Source organism: Falco punctatus (assembly GCF_963210335.1).
Source record: "Falco punctatus genome assembly, chromosome: 15".
In the NCBI taxonomy this organism is placed as follows: domain Eukaryota; kingdom Metazoa; phylum Chordata; class Aves; order Falconiformes; family Falconidae; genus Falco; species Falco punctatus.
The window spans coordinates 11,077,587-11,099,421 of NC_137595.1; the positions used below are offsets into that span (position 1 = coordinate 11,077,587).

The window sequence follows — 21,835 nt, forward strand, 5'->3', positions numbered from 1 at the left end:
CAGCAGTGCTGGGTTGAGCTGGCCTGGAGCACTGCTCCACAGTCCCTGGCTCACTGTCCCAGCGGACAGCATGAGGGCTGGTGGCTCCAAGCAGCAGGTTTCGGGCAGGGAGCTCCCCCAGCACAGCCAGCTGTGGCCAAGCCCTGCTCTGTGCTGGCACCAGCTTGGCACCCAGCCCAGTAACACGTGGGGTCCTGCCTGGGGGTCTGTCACCACGGGGCATTAACATGAGATACAGCCGGACCATACCCAGACACTTAAAAAATATTTATTTTAATAGGTATAAAAATTGACATTAAACCACCAATTATACAAAGATACACGAGGTTGGACACTGGTACAGCTACACTACGGACATCTTCACAGACACCCGAGCTAGAAGCTCACACCAAGCAGCATGGCCAGGGCAGTACGGGGCTCAGTGTGGGATGCAGATCCCAGCACAGAGGGTTTTGGCCAGCTGAGCCCCGTGCTGCTGCGGAGTACCGGACTGTTGGCAGCACGAGAACAAGATGCTCCCAGCTTTGTCATGGCTGTCATGTACGCACCCCGTGCTTGGAAAGCATGGAGAGGAGGTGTGACCACAGCCACATGACAAGGACAAATGGAATGAATACAGCTGCATCATCACATGGGGCCTGTTGTGCGCAGGGAAAGCAGCATTTCCAACAGCAGCTTCCATAGCAGGAGGGCCATACCAGTCAATGGGGCTGAGGGGATGGCAGAGACCAGCCTCGTGCCACAAACGCTCCCACATGGCCCGGGGACTCATCTTGTGACCTCTGGTCTGTGAAGGTAAAGGGCAGCGCACAACCTGGCTCCGCAGTCCTGACTCTGGAGCTCGCTCCCCATGGGAGAGGGAATGGATATACCATGTAGATCATGACTGTATCATGTAGTTCCTGACCGGGAACACTGGCAGAGGTCCATGGAGTGCTGGTGCCTGATCCCTCAGACCGCAGCAGCCCCAGGGCTGAGGTCCAGTCCAGGGTGGTGCAGAGGCTTTTCTACTGTGGCACAGGGTTACTCTGCATTTTTCCCTTCCACACTGTTCCGAATCCCGTAGCCGAAGTAAATCATAAAACCTGCAGGACAGTTTCCACAATGAAATGTGTGGCAGCAGGCTGCCAGTGTAACAGCCCCCCAGGGGAGACCCCGCAGCACCACACTCTCCTCTGCAGAACACCTACCGAGGGCCATCCAGATGGCAAACCGCACCCAGGTGCCGGCACTCAGCTGTACCATCAACAGGATGTTAATGAAGATGCTGAAGATTGGCAGGAGCGGGAGGAAAGGTACCTGGTGAGGGACAAGAGGTGCTGTGTCAGCTGTAGCGGTTCCTTGAAGCACCCGGCTGGGTTCAAAGGTCCTCATGACTACAGAGGGACCCCCACCCCTGCCACAGCCCAGAGAGCACCCAGGCCCTTCCACGGTGGGACTGCACCTTGGAGAGCTGTGTCTTGGGACCCTGGGCTCTCCTGATGGCGACTGCCTGGCAGTGAGCCCTGGCAGATCCTGCAATGGCCCAGACCCTGCCAGGAGCCTGTGGGGCCACAGACGCCAAGCTGCCGGGGGCTGCACTCACCTTGAAGTTCAACTGCGCGTTGCTCTGCGGCTGCCTCCAAACGATGATGGTGGGAATGAGCAGAGCCACGATGAGCAGCACCAGGGCCACAATGCAGCCCACGCTGCCGCTCTTCAATGCAGACACCTTGAGGGTCAGGACCACGCAGATGACCATGATCAGTGTGGCTGCAAAAGAGGGGGCAGTCAGGGAGCTGCATGGCATGTGGTGTCCCTGGGACCCTGAGCCTCACCAGCGGCTGGGCTGAGGCACCCATTCCTCTCAGTTAGGTATGGGTGCAGCACATGCTGTCTCCAACACCCACCCCAAAGCCTCAGAAAAGCACTTTGCCAGGGGAACTCGCCAGCCTGGCAAGCCGAGGGGAGCCTGCACTTGGCTGGGCTCAAACCCAGCTCTGATGTTTACCCAGACCTGGCTAAGCTGCCCCGTTCTAGCTGCACAATCAAGCCATTGATGGACGGATCAAATCTTGCCCGAGTGCTCTCAGGGGGCTGGAGACCACCCTTGCTGGGTGGCCAGCCTGGGCCACGCTTGTCAACAGGGAGCTCCCATGACCACCTGCCCATGCCTGGCTTAGCACCCACGTCCTCCATCAGACATCGTGAGGCTCAAACCCCAGCTGTGCCCTGCGCTTGGCACCCTGCTCAGGGCAGAGGAGGTCCAGTGCCTGCTGGCACTGCCAACAGCAGCTGGCAGCCTATGCTGCCCGGCCCCTCTCTGCTGCCCAGCATGCCCACCATCCCTTCCCAGCTCTGCAGAGATGCGCGAAAATGCTCTGGCCCTCTGGCCCCCAACAGGAGGGGACATCGGCCACCGGCTCCCGCTCACTCACCAATGACTGAGACACAAACGTAGACAATGCGCCCCGAGAGTGCAGTGGGGGTGTCTGTGGGTGGGTTGAAGAGTGTCACCAGGGACAGCGTCTCTTTCTGCTGGGCATTGGTGGTGGTGACAGTTGGGTTCATGATCACCCTCTCCTCCTCATTCCCATTCAGCTCCAGCAGTTCCATGGCCTTTGGAGAGTTCAACTGCCCAGACTGGTACCTGAGCAGACGGGACAAGCTGCAGTGAGGCCAGGGAACCTCCCAGCCCATGAGGACAGTGGACAGCACCTTCATACCCCTCCCATTCCCCCAGCCCCATGTGCTGCTCTGGCCCCTGCAACAACCACTCCACGGATGTGCCCGGAGACACCACACAGGCTCTTGTGAGCAGGCTCCATCCCGAGGGCTCGATGCTTCCCCAAACTGCATCCCCCCGGGAAAAAGCTGTGGCCACAAGCCCCAGGCTCAGTGCAAGGCACATCCACCCCAGGCACTGCCACACAAGAGAAGGCACCCACCGGAGGATGAGCACACACACTGCCACCAGGGAGTAGGCCAGCAGCGTGCCAACCGACATGAGGTCCACCAGGTCCTTCAGGTCAAACAGGAAGGCCATCATCGCTGCAACAAGGACATGCAGCATGAGCGTGGCTCCAGACCATTGTGAGGCCAAGTGCGAGGCAGTGGCCAGGAGCCTTACCTGCAAGAAGCCCAGAGGTGATGGTGGCTAACAGAGGGGTCTTTGTGCGGCTGTTGATGTTGGAGAGGAACTTGAAGAGCAGCCCGTCCTCTGCCATCGCATAGATCACACGGGGCATGGGGAACATGGAGCCCAGCAAGCTGCCGCGGGGAGAGATGGTTCAGGGCCCACCAGGCAAACTGCCCATACCCACCAGCCAGACGGGGATGGGACCAGCCCTGTGCCAGCAGCAGGACAGCAGCCAGACAGGGCAAACCCCTAGCCCAGCCGGGATGAGTGCTGCCGGTCCCCATGCCATGCCAGGCAGTGCCGGAGATGGAGCCAGTCCTACCTGGTGGAAAGGGCACAGAGTGAGCCGACGGCAACAGCGTAGCGCGCAGGCTCCCAGCCCACCACCTTGAAAGCCTCAGGCAGGGGGCTCTCCTTGTTCAGGAGGAAGTAGGGCACCATGAGTGTCAGGGCCGCGGAGACCCCGAAATAAGCCACAAAGCAGATGAGGAGGGACACAATGATGCCAATGGGGATCGAGCGCTGTGGGTTCCTGGCTTCCTCCCCTGTGCAGAGACAAAAGACAACATCCACCCCTGCTCTACACACAGCACAGGGCAGCTGGCCCTGTGGGATGAGCCACAGCAAGGACTTTCCATGGCAGCATGGGGCTGGGCGGCAGCAGCAGGCAAGGGCTGTTGGAGAGGAGGGGTTCCCAGCCATGCTGCTGCACTGGCAGAGGCTTCAGCACTGCCAAGAGCAGAGGCACAAGGCTGCAGCCCCAACTTCCAGGCATGTGGCCACCCAGGGCTTGCAGCCTCCCAGTTGTGCTGGCCCTCCGCCCCCACCAGCAGCTCCCGTTCCCTGCAGATCGCACGGAATGCAGATCCTCTGTCTGCATCAGCACAGCAACACAGCCACCCTCTGCCCCCGGCCGTTGCAAAGGCATGCTCTCCAGCTGCACCGCACTCCCTGGCAAGGGGCTTGGCGGCCAGTGTAGGAGGGAAGGAGGAGGCTGCTGGGCAGCCCCTGGGGCCAGGGAGGCACAGGCAGGGAGGTCAGGCAGAACAGCCTGTACCAGCCACCCACTAAGTAGATTCCTGGGGGAATGAGAGGAAATTAAGAGGGCTCCCTGTGCTCCACAGAGCAGCAGTTCTGCATGAACTCAAGTCATTTAGAAAAATGTTGCTTGAAGCTAGGAAATAACCAGGAGGCAATAGCAATTCCCAGCACTATCACAGCCTGGAGTCATCAGTAGAAAGGCTCCCTGCTGCCCCGGGAGCATCTCTGCTCCCACCACATGGTGTGGGGAGCCCCTTTGCCTGGGGAAGGGCAGGCTGTGAGCCCTTCTGTTCTGGCCCAGCTGGGGACAGAACCACCATGGGGAAACCTCCCAGGAGTGGTGGGATGGGCATTCGTGGGGAAATGCCCACGCCGCCATCGCCCAAGGCCGTACCTGTGGTGGCAATGCAGTCAAAGCCCACGAAGGCATAGAAACAAGTGGCAGCACCAGTCAGGATCCCTTCCAGTCCAAAGGGGACAAAGCCACCAGAGCCAAAGGCCTTTTTCCTGGAAAGGAGGGAGGAGGGAAGCTGCCATGGAGTGCATGGACAGCAGGGCCAGTGCCAGCCCTGTGCTAGACCCTGGCCTGCTTGCTCTCCTCACATAGTATCATTCGTCGGCTCCAAGTACGAGAGGTTGCTGTAGTCCTCTTCTGAAAGCTGCCAGTTTCTGATGTCTCCCTTCACAAAGCCAGCAATGATGACAAAGCCCAGCACCACCAGGTTCACCGCCGTGAAAATTTTGTTCACAAGGGCAGATTCACTGACGCCAAAGGCCAGCAGTGCTGCAGGGATGGAAGAGATGAGTGGGGACCCGCTAGGCTCCCGTGCCACCACCCACAGTCACACAGAGCTGCTCCTACACACTCACCAGTGAGCAACACAATCAGGATCAGGGCAAAGAAGTCCAGGCGCTCGGCCAGCAGCCCCGGAAGGTGCAGTGTGGTCTTGTTCATGAAGAAGGTAGAGATGTGGTTACCAATGATGTTGTCAAATGCCGCACTCCAGGCTCGAGCCACGCTGGCCGTACCTGGTTGATGGCAAATCTGTCCATCAGTCCAAGCCCAGGGCAAAGCAGCACTGGCCACCCTCAACCCAGCACCCACCTCCCTGATGATGCCACCTCACACCCTGCTTCCACAGCACCAAAGGCTGCCTCCATGAGCCCCTCACAGCCAGTGCGGTGCTGAAAGGAGCCCAGGCACACATGCCAACACCCTGCCTGGTCCCGTACCTATCACATAGGAGAGGATGAGGTTCCAGCCGGTTGTGAAAGCCCAGATTTCACCAACAGTGACATAGCTGTAGAGGTAGGCAGAGCCGGTCTTGGGAACGCGGGCTCCAAACTCTGCATAGCAGAGTCCGGCCAGTACCGATGAGAGAGCAGCCACCAGGAAGCAGAGGACAATGGAGGGACCAGCCGTCTCCTTGGCCACCTCCCCGGCCAACACGTACACACCGGCCCCAAGCGTGCTGCCCACCCCCAGAGCTATGAGGTCCAGTGTGGAGAGGCAGCGAGCAAAACGTGTGTCCTCAGAGCTCAGATCCACCATGCGCCGGCGGATCAGCTTCTTCCCAATACTGGTCATTTTTCTCCTAAGCATCTTCTCGCGTGGGTGGTGCTCAGCTGCTCAAAACCCCTGCAAGAGAAGGGACTGTAGGAGCATAAGACCACATCACAGGGAGCAGAGCTGGCAGCAATGCCCACAGGAGCTGTGCCTGCTCCTGACTGACCCAGCAGCACCAAGCCCCTGCCACACTGGTGGGGCAGAGCCTGTGGTAGCTCCCTCCAAGGCACCGCGGGACTGCACGTACCCCACCTGCGCAGCCCCTGTGTCAGGAGAGTGAGCCAGGGATGAACCCAGCAGGTTCATGATAGGAAACAGGGTCATTGCAGGAGCCCTGCGTGGTCCCCTCCACCGCGCCCCCAGGCACACCCCAGAGCTTGCACAGTCTCCCAGCAACTCGCCACTGATTTGGCAGCCTAGAGATACCTCAGCCCAAACTTGACTGCTGGCACATCCCTCTGGCCTGGTGTGTGGGCATGCACAGCAGCGATGGCAGGGAGACAAAGCATTCCTCCAGTGGAGGATTTGGCAGGCTGGGCTGACTCACTGGGATACGGCCATTCCTCCTCCCTTGCTCCCAGCATCTGTACCTCACCTCGGCAGGGAGGCTAAACACGCAGCACAGGCCCCTGGAGCACATCCCTCGTGTGCTGATGGTGCTTGCCCAGCAGCCCACATGCTCCGCAGGCTGCAGTTGGCTCTAAATGTGCGACACCCCCATTCCCCTTGCTCACAGCAGCTGCCCATCCCAAAAAAGTTCTGGGAGATGAGCACCCTGTGGAGCAGGCAGCTGGCACAGAGCGAGAGGAGCTGCAAGGAAATCGGCTCCCAGTGCCCATGGCTGGCTCCCCCTGCCCAGCACAGGACTGCCTGCCCACCAGCGCCTTCCCTGCACCAGCTGCTCCCTTAACTGGGAAGTGAAAGACGCTCCAGGCCAGGCAGCTGGGGCAGCACCAACATCACCCTGTATGGGTCAGCGTAAGTACACCCGGGGGTAACTGTGGTGTTTTTCACTGAGGGGATTACCAGGGTTGCTAGTGGCAGCCACCGGCTTGGCTGCTTCCCCATAACCAGCAAATCAGGCCCGTTTCAGGAGAAACCTCCCCATGAGCTGGCACAGGCCGTGTTCAGCCTTGGCCAAAGGTGCCACCCCAGCGTGGGACAGCCTCTGGGCCAGGCTGCAAGGCAACAAGTGCCCCAGCACTGGTACCCTCGCCAGCCACTGCCCTGACAGCTCCGGCTGCCTTTCCCAGGGCTGTTCGATGGCTCCACGGATTTCTGACACCCGACACATGCTCTGCAAAAACTGCAAGCCCGGGGCTGGCAGCAGAAACGCACTCGGCCCTTATTCTCAGAGCAGCGCAGAGAAAAACGTGGTCGGCGCCGAGCACGAGGATGTGGGATAGCGCCCCCCCAGCCCCCGCGGGCCCCGCCGCGCCGGGACTGGCCGTGCCCGGCGGAAGGCACACACTGAGCACCCAGACCCCCGCCGAGGGCAGGGTGGGCTGGCCCCGGGCCGGAGAGGTGTCTCGCAGAAAGCCACGCTGCCACCCGGGATGGACAGCACGCAGCGAGCCACGGGCGGGGCAGAGGAAAAACAACGTGTCGAGCGACAGCTCCCGCCGGCGGCACCCTCCCGCCGCATCCCCGTGCCCCCCGCATCCCGCCGCGGCTCGGGGCAGGTGCCGGGGGCCGTCAGCCCCCGATCGGGACCCTCGCCCCAGCCCCCGCGGGAGCATCTCCAGCTCCGGGGAGCTACCCAGCCAGGCTCCGTATGGCCGAGGAGCCCGGCGCTGTCCCGGGGACGGCGGGACCGGCCCCACGCGGGGGCGGCGGCTGATGCAAGCGCAGCACCGGTTGCGCCAGACCGCGCCCGGCCCGGCGGCAGTGCCCGCCGCGACTCACCGGCGGCTCGGCTCGGCTGGATCCGGTGCGGTCCCGGTTAGGTTAGGTCAGGTCAGTTCAGTTCAGTTCAGCACCGCTCCGCTCGCACCAGGACTGCCGCCGCCGCTGCCGCCGCCGCGGGTGATGAAGAGCTTCCCGGCCCCGCCCGCCGGATGCCGGAGCGCACCGCCCCCACCTCCAGCGAAGCGCCGTGAACGGGCACCGGTGGCTGGACGCGCCCGGGCGGCTCCTCCCGCTCCCCGCGCCCCGGAGGAAGCGACGGGCGAGCAGGGCAGCCGGTGCGGGGCAGCCCGTCACCTCCCAGTGCCACTCCTGCCCACTGCCCCGCGCCGTGCCGCTCCCCAGCTGACAGATTTAAAAAAATATAAATTCAAGTTATAAATGGCACCGGGGGGTGGGGCGGGCACAGACACCCACCCCCCCCCGGGCCCCCAGCATCGGGGGGCGGGGCAACGTTACCGCGGGCGGCAATGCCGAGCCCAGGTCAAGGACCATGCGGCCGGCGGCATCCGCCGTGCTCCCCCCAACAAAGGCCGCGGGGGAGGCGGCTGAGGGTCCCCTGAGCCCAGAGGTGCCGGGAGAGCAAAGCCTGCCCCGGGACGGGGAGCAGCGGGGCGGCCGGCCCTGCCACAGGCAGCCCGAGGCACGGAGGGGGGCTCTGCCCCCACCCGCATGTGTTCTGCCGGCAGCGAGTCCCGGCCAGCGCCCACGCTGCTCTGCTACAGTCTGCTCAACTCCGGGAGCAACAGGCAGCTCTAAGTGATGGGAAACACCAGGTTCCGGAGAGCTGTTTGGAGCCGGGCCGGCAGGCAGGAGCCAGCACCTTTCTGCACACGCAATCCGGCCTTCGCAAGTCACCAGCACCCATTCAAACGGGCAGCGATTCAAGCCTGCCCCCCGCCCCCCCCCCGCAGCAACCTGGAAGCGCAGCTGGCAGGCAGTGACGTAGGCCCCCCTCCCGCTCTCAGCCCTTGCGAATGAACCATGACGCAGCAACACCCCTTCCCCTCCCTGCCCCCACGCTCCCCACTGGGAAACGGTGAGCTCTCAGGAATCCCCCACAGCCTTGCTCATCGCGCCCAGATGCTTCCGGCCCCACCGCTGAGGGTGCTGCTGGGCAGGACCCGCAGCACTGCGGGCGCAGCAGGGCTCCATGGGGTGACATCCCAGCCCAGCCAACCACAGGCTGGGTACCCAGAGCAGCGGGGGCGGGAATAACATCAAGACTTGCCTTTTCCTGGAAACCCTCTCGCTACAGCAGCTCTCAGGAGGCAATTTTGGCGGGGAGCAGTACTGGGGCAGCAACTGTGGCTCCAGCTCCCTGACCTCACACGCAGCTCCACATCCATCTTCTCAGTGCCCCATCCTCACCTCCCAGTCTACCACTCTCCCCCCTACCCAGTTCAGGGCCCTGATCCAGCAGCACAGGCCAAGGGCCTGGAGCCGGCAGAAGCACGGAGCAAGCCACATCTCGACAGGAACGGCGGGAAAGCAGACAGCAGCAAGGCGTGCATAGCCAGCTCCAAGGAGGGTAGGAGGTGGCTCCAGCCTGGAAAGGGGGCCAAAAGCCCTGCAGAAGCAGATGTAAATCAGTTCTTGGAGCCCCATCACCTTTTATGACTGCAGCACAGAATATCTCAAATTGAAAGGGACCCATAAGTATCACTGAGTCCAACTCCCTGCTCCTTGCAGGACTACCTAAAGCTAAAACATATGACTAAAGAGTGTTGTCCAGATGCTCCTTGAACTCTGACAGGCTTGGTGCCATGACCACTTCCCTGGGAGCCTGTTCCTGTGACTGACCACCCTCTCAGTAAAGAACCTTTTCTTAAGAAAAGAGACCAGCACCTCTCCCCCCTCTGCCCCCCTTGAGGAAGTTGCAGGCTGCGATGAGGTCACCCCTCAGCCTTCTCTTTTCCAAGCTGAACAAACCAAGTGACCTCAGCCGCTTCTCCCGAGTCGTGCCCTCAAGGCGTCTCCCCATCTTCACCACCCTCTGGACACACTCTAACAGTCCGATGTCCTTCTCGTGGTGAGGTGCCCCAAACCGCACGCAGTGCTCCAGGTGGGGCTGCACCAGCGCGGAGCAGAGGAGCAATCCCCTCCCTCGCCTGGCTGTGCCGCGCTCGATGCACCCCAGCACACAGCTGCTGCCAAGGGATGCTGGCGACTCATATTCAACTTGCCATCAACCCAGACCCCAGATCTCCTCCCACAGGGCTGCTCTCCAGCCTCTCGCCCCCCTGTTTGTGTGTATAACCAGGATTACCCCGTCCCAGGTGGAGAATCCGCCTCTTGCTCTTGTTAGATTTCACACAGTTGGTGATTGCCCAGCTCTAGTCTACCCAGATCTCTCTGTAAGGCCTCTCTATCCTCCAGGGAGTCCACAGCTCCTCTTAGTTTAGTATCGTTGGCAAAATTACATTTGATTCCTGCGTCCAGATCATTTACAAAAACATTAAAGAGCACTGGCCCTAAAACTGAGCCCTGGGGAACCCCACTGGTGACTGGCCGCCAACCTGATGTGACCCCATTTACTATAACCCTTTGAGCCTGACCCATGAGCCCACCGCCCACCCAGCATATTATGGACCTGCTGAGTGGTGTGCCGGACAGTTTATCCAGGATACCATGAGAGATGGTATCAAAAGCTCAGCTAAATCCTAAATCCACCCCATCTACTGGCTTCCCTTGGTCAACCAGATAGGTGACTCTGCCATAAAAAGAAATTAAGCTGGTTAAGCAGGACTTTCCCCTTGTTTATCTGTGTTGTCTCTGACCAATGACTGCACTGTCTCTCAGCTGTTTTTCAGTAACTTCCAGAATAACCTTCTCCATAATCTTACCAAACACTGAAGTGAAACTGACAGGCCTCAGGGTCTTCCTTCTTACCCCTCTTGAAAACTGGGACAACATCCACCAGCTTCAAGTTGACTTGGCCCTCTCCAGACTCCCAGGACCACTGAAAAATAATGAAGAGGCCCCACAATGACATCAGCCAGCCCTTTCAGTACCCTAGGCCCCACGGATTTATGTGAATCCAGCTGGAGCAGCAAGTCTCAAACAAGTTCGGGGGCAGCTGCGAGTTTATCATCCCCTCAGCCATGGTCTTCCAACACAGGGCTCCAGGGGTCCCAGGGCCCATCCTTGCTGTTGAAGACAGAGGTGAAGCAGGCATTAAGTGCTCCTGCTTTCCCTACATCCCTGTTCATGAGGTGACTGACCAAGCAATGGACCAAAGATACCTCTGATTCTCCTTTTGATATTAACGTATTTTTAAAAACCCTTTTATTGTTCTTCAGAGTGCTGGCCAGCCTGAATTCTAGTAAAGCTTTGGCCACACTGATTTTCTTCCTACAGTGGTAGACAGCATCTCTGTAGTCCTCCTACGTTGCCTGTCCTTGCTTCCACACATTTTCCTTTTCCACCTAAGTTCTAGAAGATCCCTGCTCAGCCAAGCCAGTCTTCTGTTTCGCTTTCTTGACTTCTGACTTTGGGATTGCCTGCTCCCATGTCTTAAGAGATGGTTCTTAAAAAATGACCAGCATTCATGGACCCAAATACTTCAAAAGCAGATTCCCAGGGGACCTTACTAACTAGCTCTTTCAGCAGCCTGAAGTCTGCTCTCCTGATACTCAGGGTCAAAGTGTTGCTGGAGTTTTTCTCCCATCACCAACGATTTGAAAACTCAACTATTTCATGATCACTGTGACTAAGACAGCCACCAGTCACTGCTTTACCCACAAGTATCTCTGTTTACAAACAAACAATCTAGCAGGGCACTCTTCCTAGTCAGCTCCCTCAGTACCTGCACCAAGAAGGTATTTTCAACATGCACGTACAGGAACCGCCGCTGCTCACTGTGCTAGAGCACTTTGCTGCAGATGATGCCAGCGCTGCAGCTGCTCGCCTCCGTGGCCAAGTGCCAAGCAGAGGTGGGAGGCAGTGGATGGAGCATCCCTGTGCAGCAGCCGTCCCTGTGCACGGTCAAGGGCAGCTGCCCCAGGAAGGGGTGTGGGCTGCCTGCAGCACTCTGGAGCAGCCAGGAACACCAGCCAGAGAAAACGGGGGAGTGGGAGCAGGCCAGCCTTCCTGGCCCAGCCTCAGGGTGCTGCCAACACCAGATAGCAGGACTCTCTAGGGCCTCACACAGATGTGAGGCAGCATGACAAGGTGCCTGCATGAACCTGTCACAGAAAGGCAGCAGGGCAGGGCTTCCAGTGCTGGCAGGCACAAACAGTCAGGGACTGAGTCCCACGTGCTGCTTTCCCACCACCTGCTCCCAGACACCGACACACGCCACCAGCTAATAAAATAGCAAATATCAGTGCCATGGTTTAACCCCAGTCAGCAACTAATCCCCACGCAGCCACTCACTCACTCCCCCCACAGTGGGATGGGGGAGAGGATCGGAAGAGTAAAAGCAAGAAAACTCGTGGGTTCAGATAAATACAGTTTAATAGGTATAGCAAAAGCCATGCGTGCAATCAAAGTAAAACAAGGAATTCATTCACTGCTTTCCATCGGCAGGCAGGTGTTCAGCCATCCCCAGGAGAGCAGGGCTCCATCACGTGTAACAGTTACTTGGGAAGACAAATGCCATAATGCCCAGTACCCCCTCCTTCCTTCTCCTTCCCCCAGCTTATATACTCAACATGATGTCATATGGTACGGAATATCCCTTTGGCTAGTTCAGGTCAGCTGTCCTGGCTGTGTCCCCTCCCAGTTTCCTGTGCCCCTCTAGCCCTCTCACGGGCAGGGCCCAAGAAACTGAAAAGTCCTTGACTTAGTATAAACATTACCCTGCAACAACCAAAACCATCAACATTGTTCTCACACCAAATCCAAAACACAGCACTGCACCAGCTACTGAGAAGAAAATCAACTCCACCCCAGCTGAAACCAGGACAGTCAGCTAACAGCTGCAGAAGCCTGACATGCCATCAGCCAGCACTGCCTCTTCCCACATCCAGCATGAAGGTAGTTTAAGGCAGAAACCTACTCGTACAGCTGCTTGCCACCACCACACATCCAAGCATCCCACCTGGAAGCACCAGCTTTGTCCAGAAAGGCTTCCCCAGAGCCTTGCTGTGCTTCTACCCACCATCACCCACCTCCTGCACCCAACAGACCTCAAGCCTTTGGCTGAACAGAACCAGCCACAGCTGTACACAGACCTGCTCTTTCTGCCCAGTCCTTTGGAGAACAGCATCAGCAGGCAGCACTAGGCACTGGCCCTATCCCAGCAGACAACAAGCATCACTGAGAAAAGACACCTTTATTTTAAATAGAATGAATTAAAAACCTCAATTCATTCAAGAGCTCTACATACATCACTGGCTCAGCAGCTCAGGCAGCTGGACAACTGGCTGTTTCAAGTCTGTCCCCATGTGCCAGCTGTCAGTCCCTCCCTGAGTCACCACACTCCTCCACTGCTGCGTCTTCCAGACAGATTCCTGGGAAGCAATGGCAGCATCAAAGCACTGCTGTTCGCAACACTCAGCACCTGCCTCATGGGAAAGGCCACGAGCTGTGTCCCTTCCACCTGGCAGCCCTCATTTGTACCAGCAAGGGATCACCAGAGCATTCCTGCAACCTGCCCAGGGGCAAAGGCTCACCCCAGGAAAGGAACATACCCGCTGCTCTGAGCTGAGCCTGCAAGGAGGAGATCGTCTGGCAATAGGCTTCACACTGGGCAGTCTTGTCAGCTGTAGGCAAATAGGTGTGTGCTCAGCCTGTCCTAAACACCTCACCCTCACACCTTCTTGGGCAGTAGGGGATCCTGCTCTACACCCAAACAAGAAGCCATCCCCATCCCCACAATGCTGCAGGCCCTGGGCTCCAGTTAGAAGTGCAGGGGTGTCGTCTGGATTGTGGGTGTCCCACAGCCCCCAAAACAGCCAGTCCGACGTACCAAGCTCACCCTTCACTTGTTCCAACTCATTCTTTACACGCTTCAGCTCCTGGGACAGCTGATCACCTGCAGACTGGCAAGAGCAGGGTGTAAGTGTGATGGTGGGGGCGGTCACCCCCACGCAGTGGCCCACAGCCCAGCCCTTCCTGTGGAGGAGCATCTCTGCAGGCAGCACACATACACCAGCGGTTCTTGGGCTTGGAGAGCCCTGCTCAGCCCCCTCAGCATGTCAGAGCAGGGCATCATTTTGACATTCACCTCTGCTTCACAAGCCTGGAACTGTTGAAGCACAACACCCTAAGCCTAGCACCCATGGGACCACTGCCAGGGAGTGTTCATTGTAGCAGTGGTGCCTGGCAAAGGAGCCACTGTTCGCTTGTAGGCAAGCAACTGCCAATGCCCATGGGTCACAAGGATCCTTTGGCAGGCTACTGCTTCATAGTGAAGAGCCCTAAAAATGCTGGCAAATGCACAAACATATTTTACAGGTAGGAGACTTCCAGCATGGAATCTCACCTTGCTGCAGGCTCTGCTCACCCCGTCTTGGGGACATGTCCAACGTGTCAGGAAGTATAAAAGTGACACAAGACACTGGGGGTGTGCACCTTTCAAAAACCCCTTAAAAAAGATGAACTGGACAGAAGCCTGCAGCCCCCTGAGCACCGGAGAGGTGGTAAACCATGCAGCAAAAGCACAAGGTCTTGTGTAAACCCCAGGGAAAGGCTAAAACAGCTCAGGTGCCAGCCTAGAAACTGACAGCCCCAGGTCCCATCACCTCCCACCTCTGGCATAACTGCCCATCAGCTGAATGGTGTTCTGCAGTGCCAGGACACAGCTGTCTCTTACCTGCTCAGCAGGGACTGCATCTCCACACCCTGGGATCGGGCCAGGGGCCAATTCACTGAATAAAGAGGACTCCACACACACCCACGTCTGGTCAACCTTACCTATAAAGAGAAGTCTTGCCACCAGAAGCATAACTGCCATCCCCGGCCTCTCTTCAACCAAGCTACAGAGCTGCTCCAGACCAGGGGCAGAACCTGTCCAAGGCAGCCAGAGGTCTTCAAGCCCCTCCAACCCAATGCTGCTGGCCTAGCCTGTACGGGTGCTGCTGGGAGAAGGTGCTTCTGCACGGCCTAGCTCACAGCAACTCTGGGCTCCCGCTTGGAGTCTGCTTGCACAGGGAAGGCAGACAGCTGCACTGGGCAGGGCAGGGCTGTCCCAGCAGAGTGGGGATGGCTTCGTCTTCCTCTGCAGGGCCCAGGACTGCAGGCTGCCCAGCTGCAGTCCTTGGGGAAGGCATCACAGACTGGAGCACCCCGAGGTGCTCAGCAAGGGCCCTGCTGGGGAGTGGCTCTGTCCAACAAGCAGCTGCCCATGTTTCCCTATTCTCACCCCAACACAAGGTGAGAATCCACCAGAGCCCAACACAGAAAAGTAGACTCTCCTCACTGCGGTACACTCAGAGGACACTTGGTTTTCAGCAGGCCTTTGGCAGTCAGGAAAGCTCCAGAGGGGCCCCTCTCTACAGGGGAGCAAGCTCCAGCTCCCCACTCCTGTGTGGGACCACACCTCCACACTGCTCACCTGCTCCCAAGACAGTTCAAACTGCAACCAGCCATTATTTGCTCTCACCGTTTTCCTCCAGCTCTTGGGTCCTATTGCGTATCAGCTCCTGGGTAGTTGATCCTGGAGTCCAGGAAATAGAAGCCAAGAGCATCAACCCCTGCTCAGAGAGTGCCCGGACAACAACACGTGCTGACAAGGGCTGCTCCCTGTCCTACAGATGTCCCACAACATCAGATCCATTCTGGCTCTCTGCTGGGTGACAGGGAAAGGGACTTCACCTAGCCTTACAGCTCCACATCACATTTCCCCTCCTCCTCTAAGCCCGAGCACATGCTGCTCCCCTCCCGACCTTTCCCCGTGATCAGCCTTAACCCTGCAGCCAACACCCAGATGTTCTCCCCAGGGCAGCAGCTCCAGGCTCCCACAACACCAGAGCCCCTGGGGCTTCTGCCCAGACTCACCCTTATCAAGGCAAGAGCACTTGGGGGAAGCCTCTTTTCCCAGTGTCCGCAGTCGGGCATGAGAAGCCACAGTAGGAATTGCTGTAGCAAGCCTCTGGGAGGGCTGTCTGCGACCCTCAACCCTGACAGCAGCTATAGCGGACAAACATCAGGACAGAGGCTGCTACCCCGAAGCTGCCACACCGCACAGCTCCTAGGGGCTCAGCCAGGCTGCTCATCCCCGGCCCACGAGCACCAGCACCCCGACAACCCTGTAAGACCACGGGGTGAGGGCTCCAAGCCGACAGGTTGCCAGCCCGCCTTGGTGGGAGGCCTGGCAGTACTAATTAGCGCAGCACCTGGGGCACGAGCACATCTCCCAGGCTCCTACCTGCGCCGCTTCCAGGGACTCCCCACTCCCCACGCTCCGTCCCCATCCCCATCTCACGCCGCAGCCCAGGCCTTCCCCCTTCTCCCCGCAGCATCAACCCCCCTCCCCAGCTTCCCACTCCGTGCCAGGCCACTGGCAGGGGCAGAATTACTTTCCGTGTCCGCGGCACAGCGGGCGGCTTTGGGAAGGGCGGCACGCTGCGCCAGCTGCGAGGCCCAGCCGGGACACCGAAGCCTGGACTTGGCAGCCGACGCCAGCTTCGGCCTGGTACCTGCAGGAGAGAGGGGTCCGCAGCGCGGGGCAGCGGCCGCCCGGGGCAGCCGCCCGCGGCCCGGCTCACCCGAGGGCTGGGGGAGCCGCGTTTCCGGGGCACCGAGCCCCTTGCCGGCCTTCGGGAGCTCCAGAGCTAGAGAGCCCCGGGAGACCGAGACCCTCGCGCCGCCGCGGCCCTGGGAGCGGGCGGGGGGGCGGCCGGCGGGGCGCGGCGCGCAGGGGGACTGCCCGGCCCCGCGCCGTGCTGCTCTGCGGGGCCGTGCCGGGCCGGGCCTGGGCTGCGGGAGGCACGGCGGCTCCTCGCAGGCCGCCCCGGCCTCGCTGGCATCCGCGCTCGGGGCGCTGGCCGGGGCCCCCTCATCGAGGGGCGGCGAGGCGCGCAGCGGCGTAGAGGTGGCGGGCGCGGCGGCACCGAGCCCCAGGACGCTGGCCTCCCCCAGGCTCTGCGAAGGCTCTACCGCGACGGTGGCGCCCACGAGCAGGCGGGTGGCGATGGCGCGGCATTCCTCCTCGAAGAAGCTATAGTACAGCGGCGAGTGCGGGCCGCCTACGTTCTGCAGCAGGTCGGGGCAGCTCGGCGAGCCGCTGCCCGCCGGCGGCACCAGCTCCTCTGACCGCCGCATCCCGCCCCGGCGCCGCCGCGCAGCGGCCCCTGCCTCCCCAGAGGGCCATCCGCCACCAAGCAGCGCCCCCTGCTGACGAGGAGGGCCATCCACACACCTCCCGCCGCCGCCGGCTGAGGCCCTTCCCGCCGTCGCGCAGCGCCGCCTGCCGACGGGGAGGGCACCTGCCGCCGCCGCGCAGCGCCCGCCAGACCACGCCCCCTCCCGGTGCCTTCCCCGCCCCGGTAGCCCCCCCAGGACGAGGCAGAGACTTGGCTTCACAGTGGTTTAATGCGAACGGAACCGGGACGTTACACTGGACAGGGTGGAGACAGCTGGGTGGATGGCAGCCCCACGGCAGAACAAGCAGGAGGAAGGGGCCACCCCAAGCAGGGGCCGGCAGCGGTGGGGGGATGCGGGCTGAGCCCTGCTGCGGGCACGGCTGCCTCCACCGGCACCAACCCCCACGCTGCCCCACGACCCTTCCCGAGCCGAGCCGGTCCCCGGAGCAGTTCCCTCCCGGTTTCGGCAACTTCCCCTCTTCCCCGAGAGCCACCTCTCGCCCAGCAGCACCAGTTCCTCACCAAACACCCAGGAGACTTCAAGGAGACCTTGGGGGACACGCTTGGCAGGAACAGGAGGGCAGCCACTGTAGGCCTATGCTCCAGGAAAGGCTCAACCATGCCACCACAAAGTGACCAAGCACTTATAAACCAGCCGGCCTCGACCAAAGGAGCCCTGGAGCTGAGACCCAACCTTGCTTGTCACAGCTGTGGCAGCTGGAGGAGCCTCCAACAGACAGTTCTGCTGCAGCAAATCACAGCCTAGCAGCCCTCCTCAAGCTCTGAATGCTTTCCTGACCAGTCTTGTGTCCTCACGTCCACAAAAATAACTGCCTAGCTCACTGCAGAACAGGGGAGAACACACAAAAAGCCACTGTTACTTCTCCTGCTTCGTAAACAAATGTCTAACCCAGGCCTGACCAGCCATTCTCTGCCGTCCCTTTCTGGAGAGGTGGCCCCACCCCAGGCCCCTCCTGTGGCAGCCATCACGGCCACACATCACAACAGCCCCCACTAGCCCTCTCCTGCTCCTCCTCAGCCAGACCCACGTCCTCCCCTCTGCAGCTGGGGCACAGGATAAGGTCACCGCAACTTAGCTGAGCAGGGCGCTGCTGGAAACACCACCACAGCAGCCCATGGCAGAGCAAGCTGTGGCATTTTTTTAAACCCTGGACCAAGGCATCACAGCACACGCTGCTATAACCTAGGCCACCCCAGCTTCCACTCTCCAAACTGCCCACACAGAGCATCATGAGAGCACACGTCATGGAAACCCCTCAAGCTGCCAGCAGCACATTAGAAAGGAGGGGGATTAACACGAATACACCAAACGGGTCTGTAATGCAGGAGGCTGAGAGCAGGGGTAGAGTAGGTCTTGGGTCTCAGCACTTCCAGACAGTGAAGAATGAGGGTTTCATGCAGGGTGAATGGGGTGGACGAGAAACCAACACACCCAGGCACCTACTCACTGTTTTGGATAAACCTTACTAAAACGCTAATACCCGATGCGATCACTGACCAACATGACAACTGCTATTCTTCAGAGTCTCGTGCAGAGATGCTTGGGGCTGCACGGACAGGGGAGTGAAGGTCATCTCATACCTTCCTGTACAGGGAGAGAGGCAGCTCCTACACCATAACGCCATAAGCAAGTTCCCGCTCCACACCTATTCACACGTGCCCCTAGGTGCAGGACAACAAGCTCACTTGCATAAATCTTCATACCTTTAGGCCAAGACCACAGCCCAGTAGAACAAGCTGCTGCCAGTTACAAAAGAGGAAAATACTGAACAAACTGGGAGGTTCAAGAGAGGAAAAGCTGGTTCAGAGAAGACAGATTTAGTGTAAAAATAAATGTCATTTTTGCAGGAGGGAGGGTGGAATGGAGGAAGACAGTGCCAGGTGCTCCTACTGACGCACTTTCCCTGGGACGTAATTCCTATCAATAGTCTCCTCTTGCAGGAACATATGTAAGCAGCGCTCGTTCTGTGCCAGCGGGTGTCCAGCAATTCTGGAAGAAAAATCAGATGCAGAGGTTAGCACAGCCACCACCGAGACCCCCACACCTGCACTCTCCATAGGCAGTAAGGCAGACCTCTCCTCACTAACAGGCAGCCAGTTCCAAGTACACCTGCACTGGGCTCAGGCCAAGGTGATGAGATCAGCGTGCAACAGGGCCAGCAAGAGGTGCTTGAGCACAGGGCGCTCCCTCCTGCAACCAGCGCTACCCTGTCAGTGGGTCTCTGCAGCACAGCTATTCTGCCAGTATTTGATTCACTCTCAGAAGAGAGGGCTGAACACAACCCACACTCAAGGCAGGACTTGCTTCAAGAACCACGGTGTCATTACCTGGCTGCAGGCACCATCCTTTAGCAAGGCACCTCTGTGCAGCAGATCAAGACTCCTTCCCACAGCCCTCTTCTACTGGCAGCAGCCAGAAAGGCAGCACATAGGACACCAAACTTACTTGTTAATAAACTGTTCTAGTCCCTGTCTCCGCTCCTCAATGAAGGACTCCTCAAAGATGCCTTCATCTCCTCGGAAAGGAAGCTGTCGTTTCAAAGCTTTTCCAGGCAGCGGTGGCACTACAATCTGAAAGCAGAGAATTGCCCTGTCAGCAGAATGGCCACCTGCAAGCAGATACCCTTGGCCATTTGACACTCGTCTCCAACCCTGTTATGTGGATAGAGATCAAGCCCCAACAGCTGCCCACCACCACAGCCTCTCTTATGGACAGCTCAAGATTATTGCTACAACTATTCCCACATGTCCTGGTTTCAGGAATATGCAGGTCTGAGCCAGGCCTCACCTTGCTGTCTCGTTCCAGCTCATTCTTCAGCCATTCAAAGTCACTGTATCGTCTCCTCACACAAGATTCCTTCAGTTTGAAGATTGGGAGGTTTGTCTGTAATGAAGGAGAAGTAGTTAATTTGCAGGTTGCTTTGGAAGCCAGATAGTATTTCAACATGTAGCTGAAACCTGAAGCTGTGTTTAGAAAACCAAGCCCCCTGAGAAGGAGGCATCATGAGAACACCCAGTTTCTTTATTCAGGACAGAGCACAAGTACTGAAGCCCTTCAGAATCAAGCAAGCACTTGCCAGGCTACTCTGAGCCAGCCATTCCCTCCTCCTCAAGTGACTATTTCAGGAACACACCCCGTCCCAGGGGCATGTGCTGGAACAAGGGCTCACAATACAGAGAAGGCTGATCCCCCCCCCCAAAGTTCACTCCATTTGGAAGGGATCTACAAGATAGCTTCACAGTAGCCTGCAGAGCAAAAGAACCTCCAACCCAGCACCAGTGTTTCCAAGGAAGAACTAAGGGAGGAAATGTTGTCCCAGCAACTGTTCAAGGCCAGACCTTGTGCTACAATATTCTCTCAGAACATATCACGTACCCTAACAGGTGAGCAGCTTTTTGATATCTGGCTTGTGCCACCAGAGGAATGTGCAGCAATTCCCCAACCTCCACCCCTGCCACTAAAGACTCACAGCTACAGTAACGTCACCTTTACCCTATCCATGCAGCCTGAAACATTGAAGGAATTGAGGTAGCAAAACCTTCTGACAAGCAGCACCCAGATGAACACAAGTATCACTGCAACATGTTTTAACTATATTCTTATGAGATCTGCAAAATAAAACCAGCTGCTTTCAAAGCATCTCTGCAAGAGCTAGTTTCAGGGGGACTAAGAGGTTCTCATTGCCACCTGCCAAGCACTCTTTGGCAGGCTGATGGAAACTGAGCATCAGAATAGAAAAAAACTAACACCCAATTCTTCTGAACTGCAGTGGAGACTTAACAGCTAAATCATGCTATGAACAGACGGCAATGCTAGCACATATGCTAAAGGTTGCTTGGTTCAGGGGAAGCATAGTTTTACTGCCTTCAGCTATCAGACACAGAGCTATGAAGAGGTCCCCCATTTGGCTTGGTTAAGGCCCAGCGAAGAGAACCTTGCAAGAAGTGTTCAGCCTGCTACGTGCACTCCCAGATCACAGGCTCTTTGTACAGCGATCAAGCTGACTCAGGAGGAGTAGCTAGACTGCACTGTGATCAGGTCCCAAGATACTGCTGGCTAGCTTTCCTCCCCTGCTCCAGATAAGGAGCTGCATGCAGCCATGCCCTGCTCAGCAACCACCCAACAGTGCCCAAGTGCCAGGCCTGGAGCTCTAGCGAGGGGACAGGAGCAGGAGCCTGCTGAGGCAGCACCTTCCTCGTCCTTGCGCATACCAGCTCTTGCTGGATGCCGAAGGGTCCCGGCAAACCCCCCCACCTGCGAGCACTCTGACCTTGAGCCCTGGCCAGCTGGAAAGCCACGGGCAAGCTGCCAGCACCAGCCCAGCCCTGCCCGGTTTCCAACGCCGGGACTCACGCCCTCCGTTCCCCACCATCGCAGACGAAAACAGCCCCTGCCTGGCTACCTCGAGCCCCAGGAGCTGTGCCCGGGCAGCGCGGGGCCTCCCTGGCCGGGCTCCCTTCACATTCACCGCAGCTCCTTGTCCCGGCCGCGCAGGCCACGCTCGGCCACGGCGACGAGACCACCCGTCCCTCCCTCGGCCGCCCTCCCCCAGCCACCCCGGCACCGCGCACCAAGCGCCGCTGCCCCTCCCCGGGCCGTACACCCGGCCACCGGGCAGCCTAGCCCCGACCGGACCCACACGGGGCCCCGCGGCCTGCCCCGCCCCGCCCGCCCCGGGCCCGCAGGCCCCACGGGGGCCGCACCCGCATCCGGAGCTCGTAGCTGGTGTATCTGGCGCGGCCCATGCCCACGGTCTGCGGGTTGAAGATGTCGATCTCGAGGAAGTTGCTGGGCGGCCCGTACGCGTCCGTCAGGTCCTGCGGCTTGGCGTTCAGGCGCCGGGTGTCCGCCACCGCCGCCTCCGACATGATGGTGCCGCCACCGCCCCGCCCGGCCCGGCCCGCCCGCTGCCGCAGCCCGCCCCGCCCCGC

At 59.1% G+C, this 21,835-nt stretch overlaps 3 protein-coding genes across 5 annotated transcripts; all 3 read right to left on the reverse strand.

Annotated features, from left to right (window-relative positions):
• Positions 1-252: 252 nt before the first annotated feature.
• SLC7A3 (solute carrier family 7 member 3) lies at positions 253-12,755 on the reverse strand. Of its 3 annotated transcripts, none has more exons than XM_080366020.1 (12): positions 10,478-12,755; positions 5,393-5,798; positions 5,030-5,188; positions 4,763-4,943; positions 4,554-4,666; positions 3,441-3,663; positions 3,110-3,249; positions 2,928-3,030; positions 2,418-2,629; positions 1,586-1,752; positions 1,191-1,299; positions 253-1,085 (listed from the first exon to the last, which is right to left on the reverse strand). In XM_080366020.1, exons 2-12 carry the CDS (start codon positions 5,760-5,762, stop codon positions 1,024-1,026), a joined length of 1,839 nt encoding a protein of 612 aa, XP_080222146.1. In that variant the 5' UTR covers positions 5,763-5,798; positions 10,478-12,755; the 3' UTR covers positions 253-1,023. The 3 variants fall into 3 exon arrangements, with proteins under 3 accessions (XP_080222146.1, XP_080222147.1, XP_080222145.1); XM_080366021.1 differs by lacking the exon at positions 10,478-12,755 and adding an exon at positions 7,632-8,493 and having other exon boundaries at positions 5,393-5,813; XM_080366019.1 differs by lacking the exon at positions 10,478-12,755 and adding an exon at positions 7,632-8,492.
• A 139-nt stretch (positions 12,756-12,894) lies between these two features.
• LOC308053977 (uncharacterized protein) lies at positions 12,895-17,006 on the reverse strand. The gene is made up of 7 exons (XM_080366027.1): positions 16,097-17,006; positions 15,576-15,707; positions 15,181-15,234; positions 14,392-14,492; positions 13,546-13,618; positions 13,268-13,339; positions 12,895-13,087 (listed from the first exon to the last, which is right to left on the reverse strand). The coding sequence occupies exons 1-7, from the start codon at positions 16,839-16,841 to the stop codon at positions 13,032-13,034; spliced, it is 1,233 nt and encodes a 410-aa protein (XP_080222153.1). The 5' UTR covers positions 16,842-17,006; the 3' UTR covers positions 12,895-13,031.
• Positions 17,007-17,092: 86 nt separating this feature from the next.
• Positions 17,093-21,816, reverse strand: SNX12 (sorting nexin 12). Its single transcript, XM_080366029.1, has 4 exons — positions 21,608-21,816; positions 19,692-19,787; positions 19,350-19,474; positions 17,093-18,893 (listed from the first exon to the last, which is right to left on the reverse strand). The coding sequence occupies exons 1-4, from the start codon at positions 21,770-21,772 to the stop codon at positions 18,791-18,793; spliced, it is 489 nt and encodes a 162-aa protein (XP_080222155.1). The 5' UTR covers positions 21,773-21,816; the 3' UTR covers positions 17,093-18,790.
• Positions 21,817-21,835: the final 19 nt, after the last annotated feature.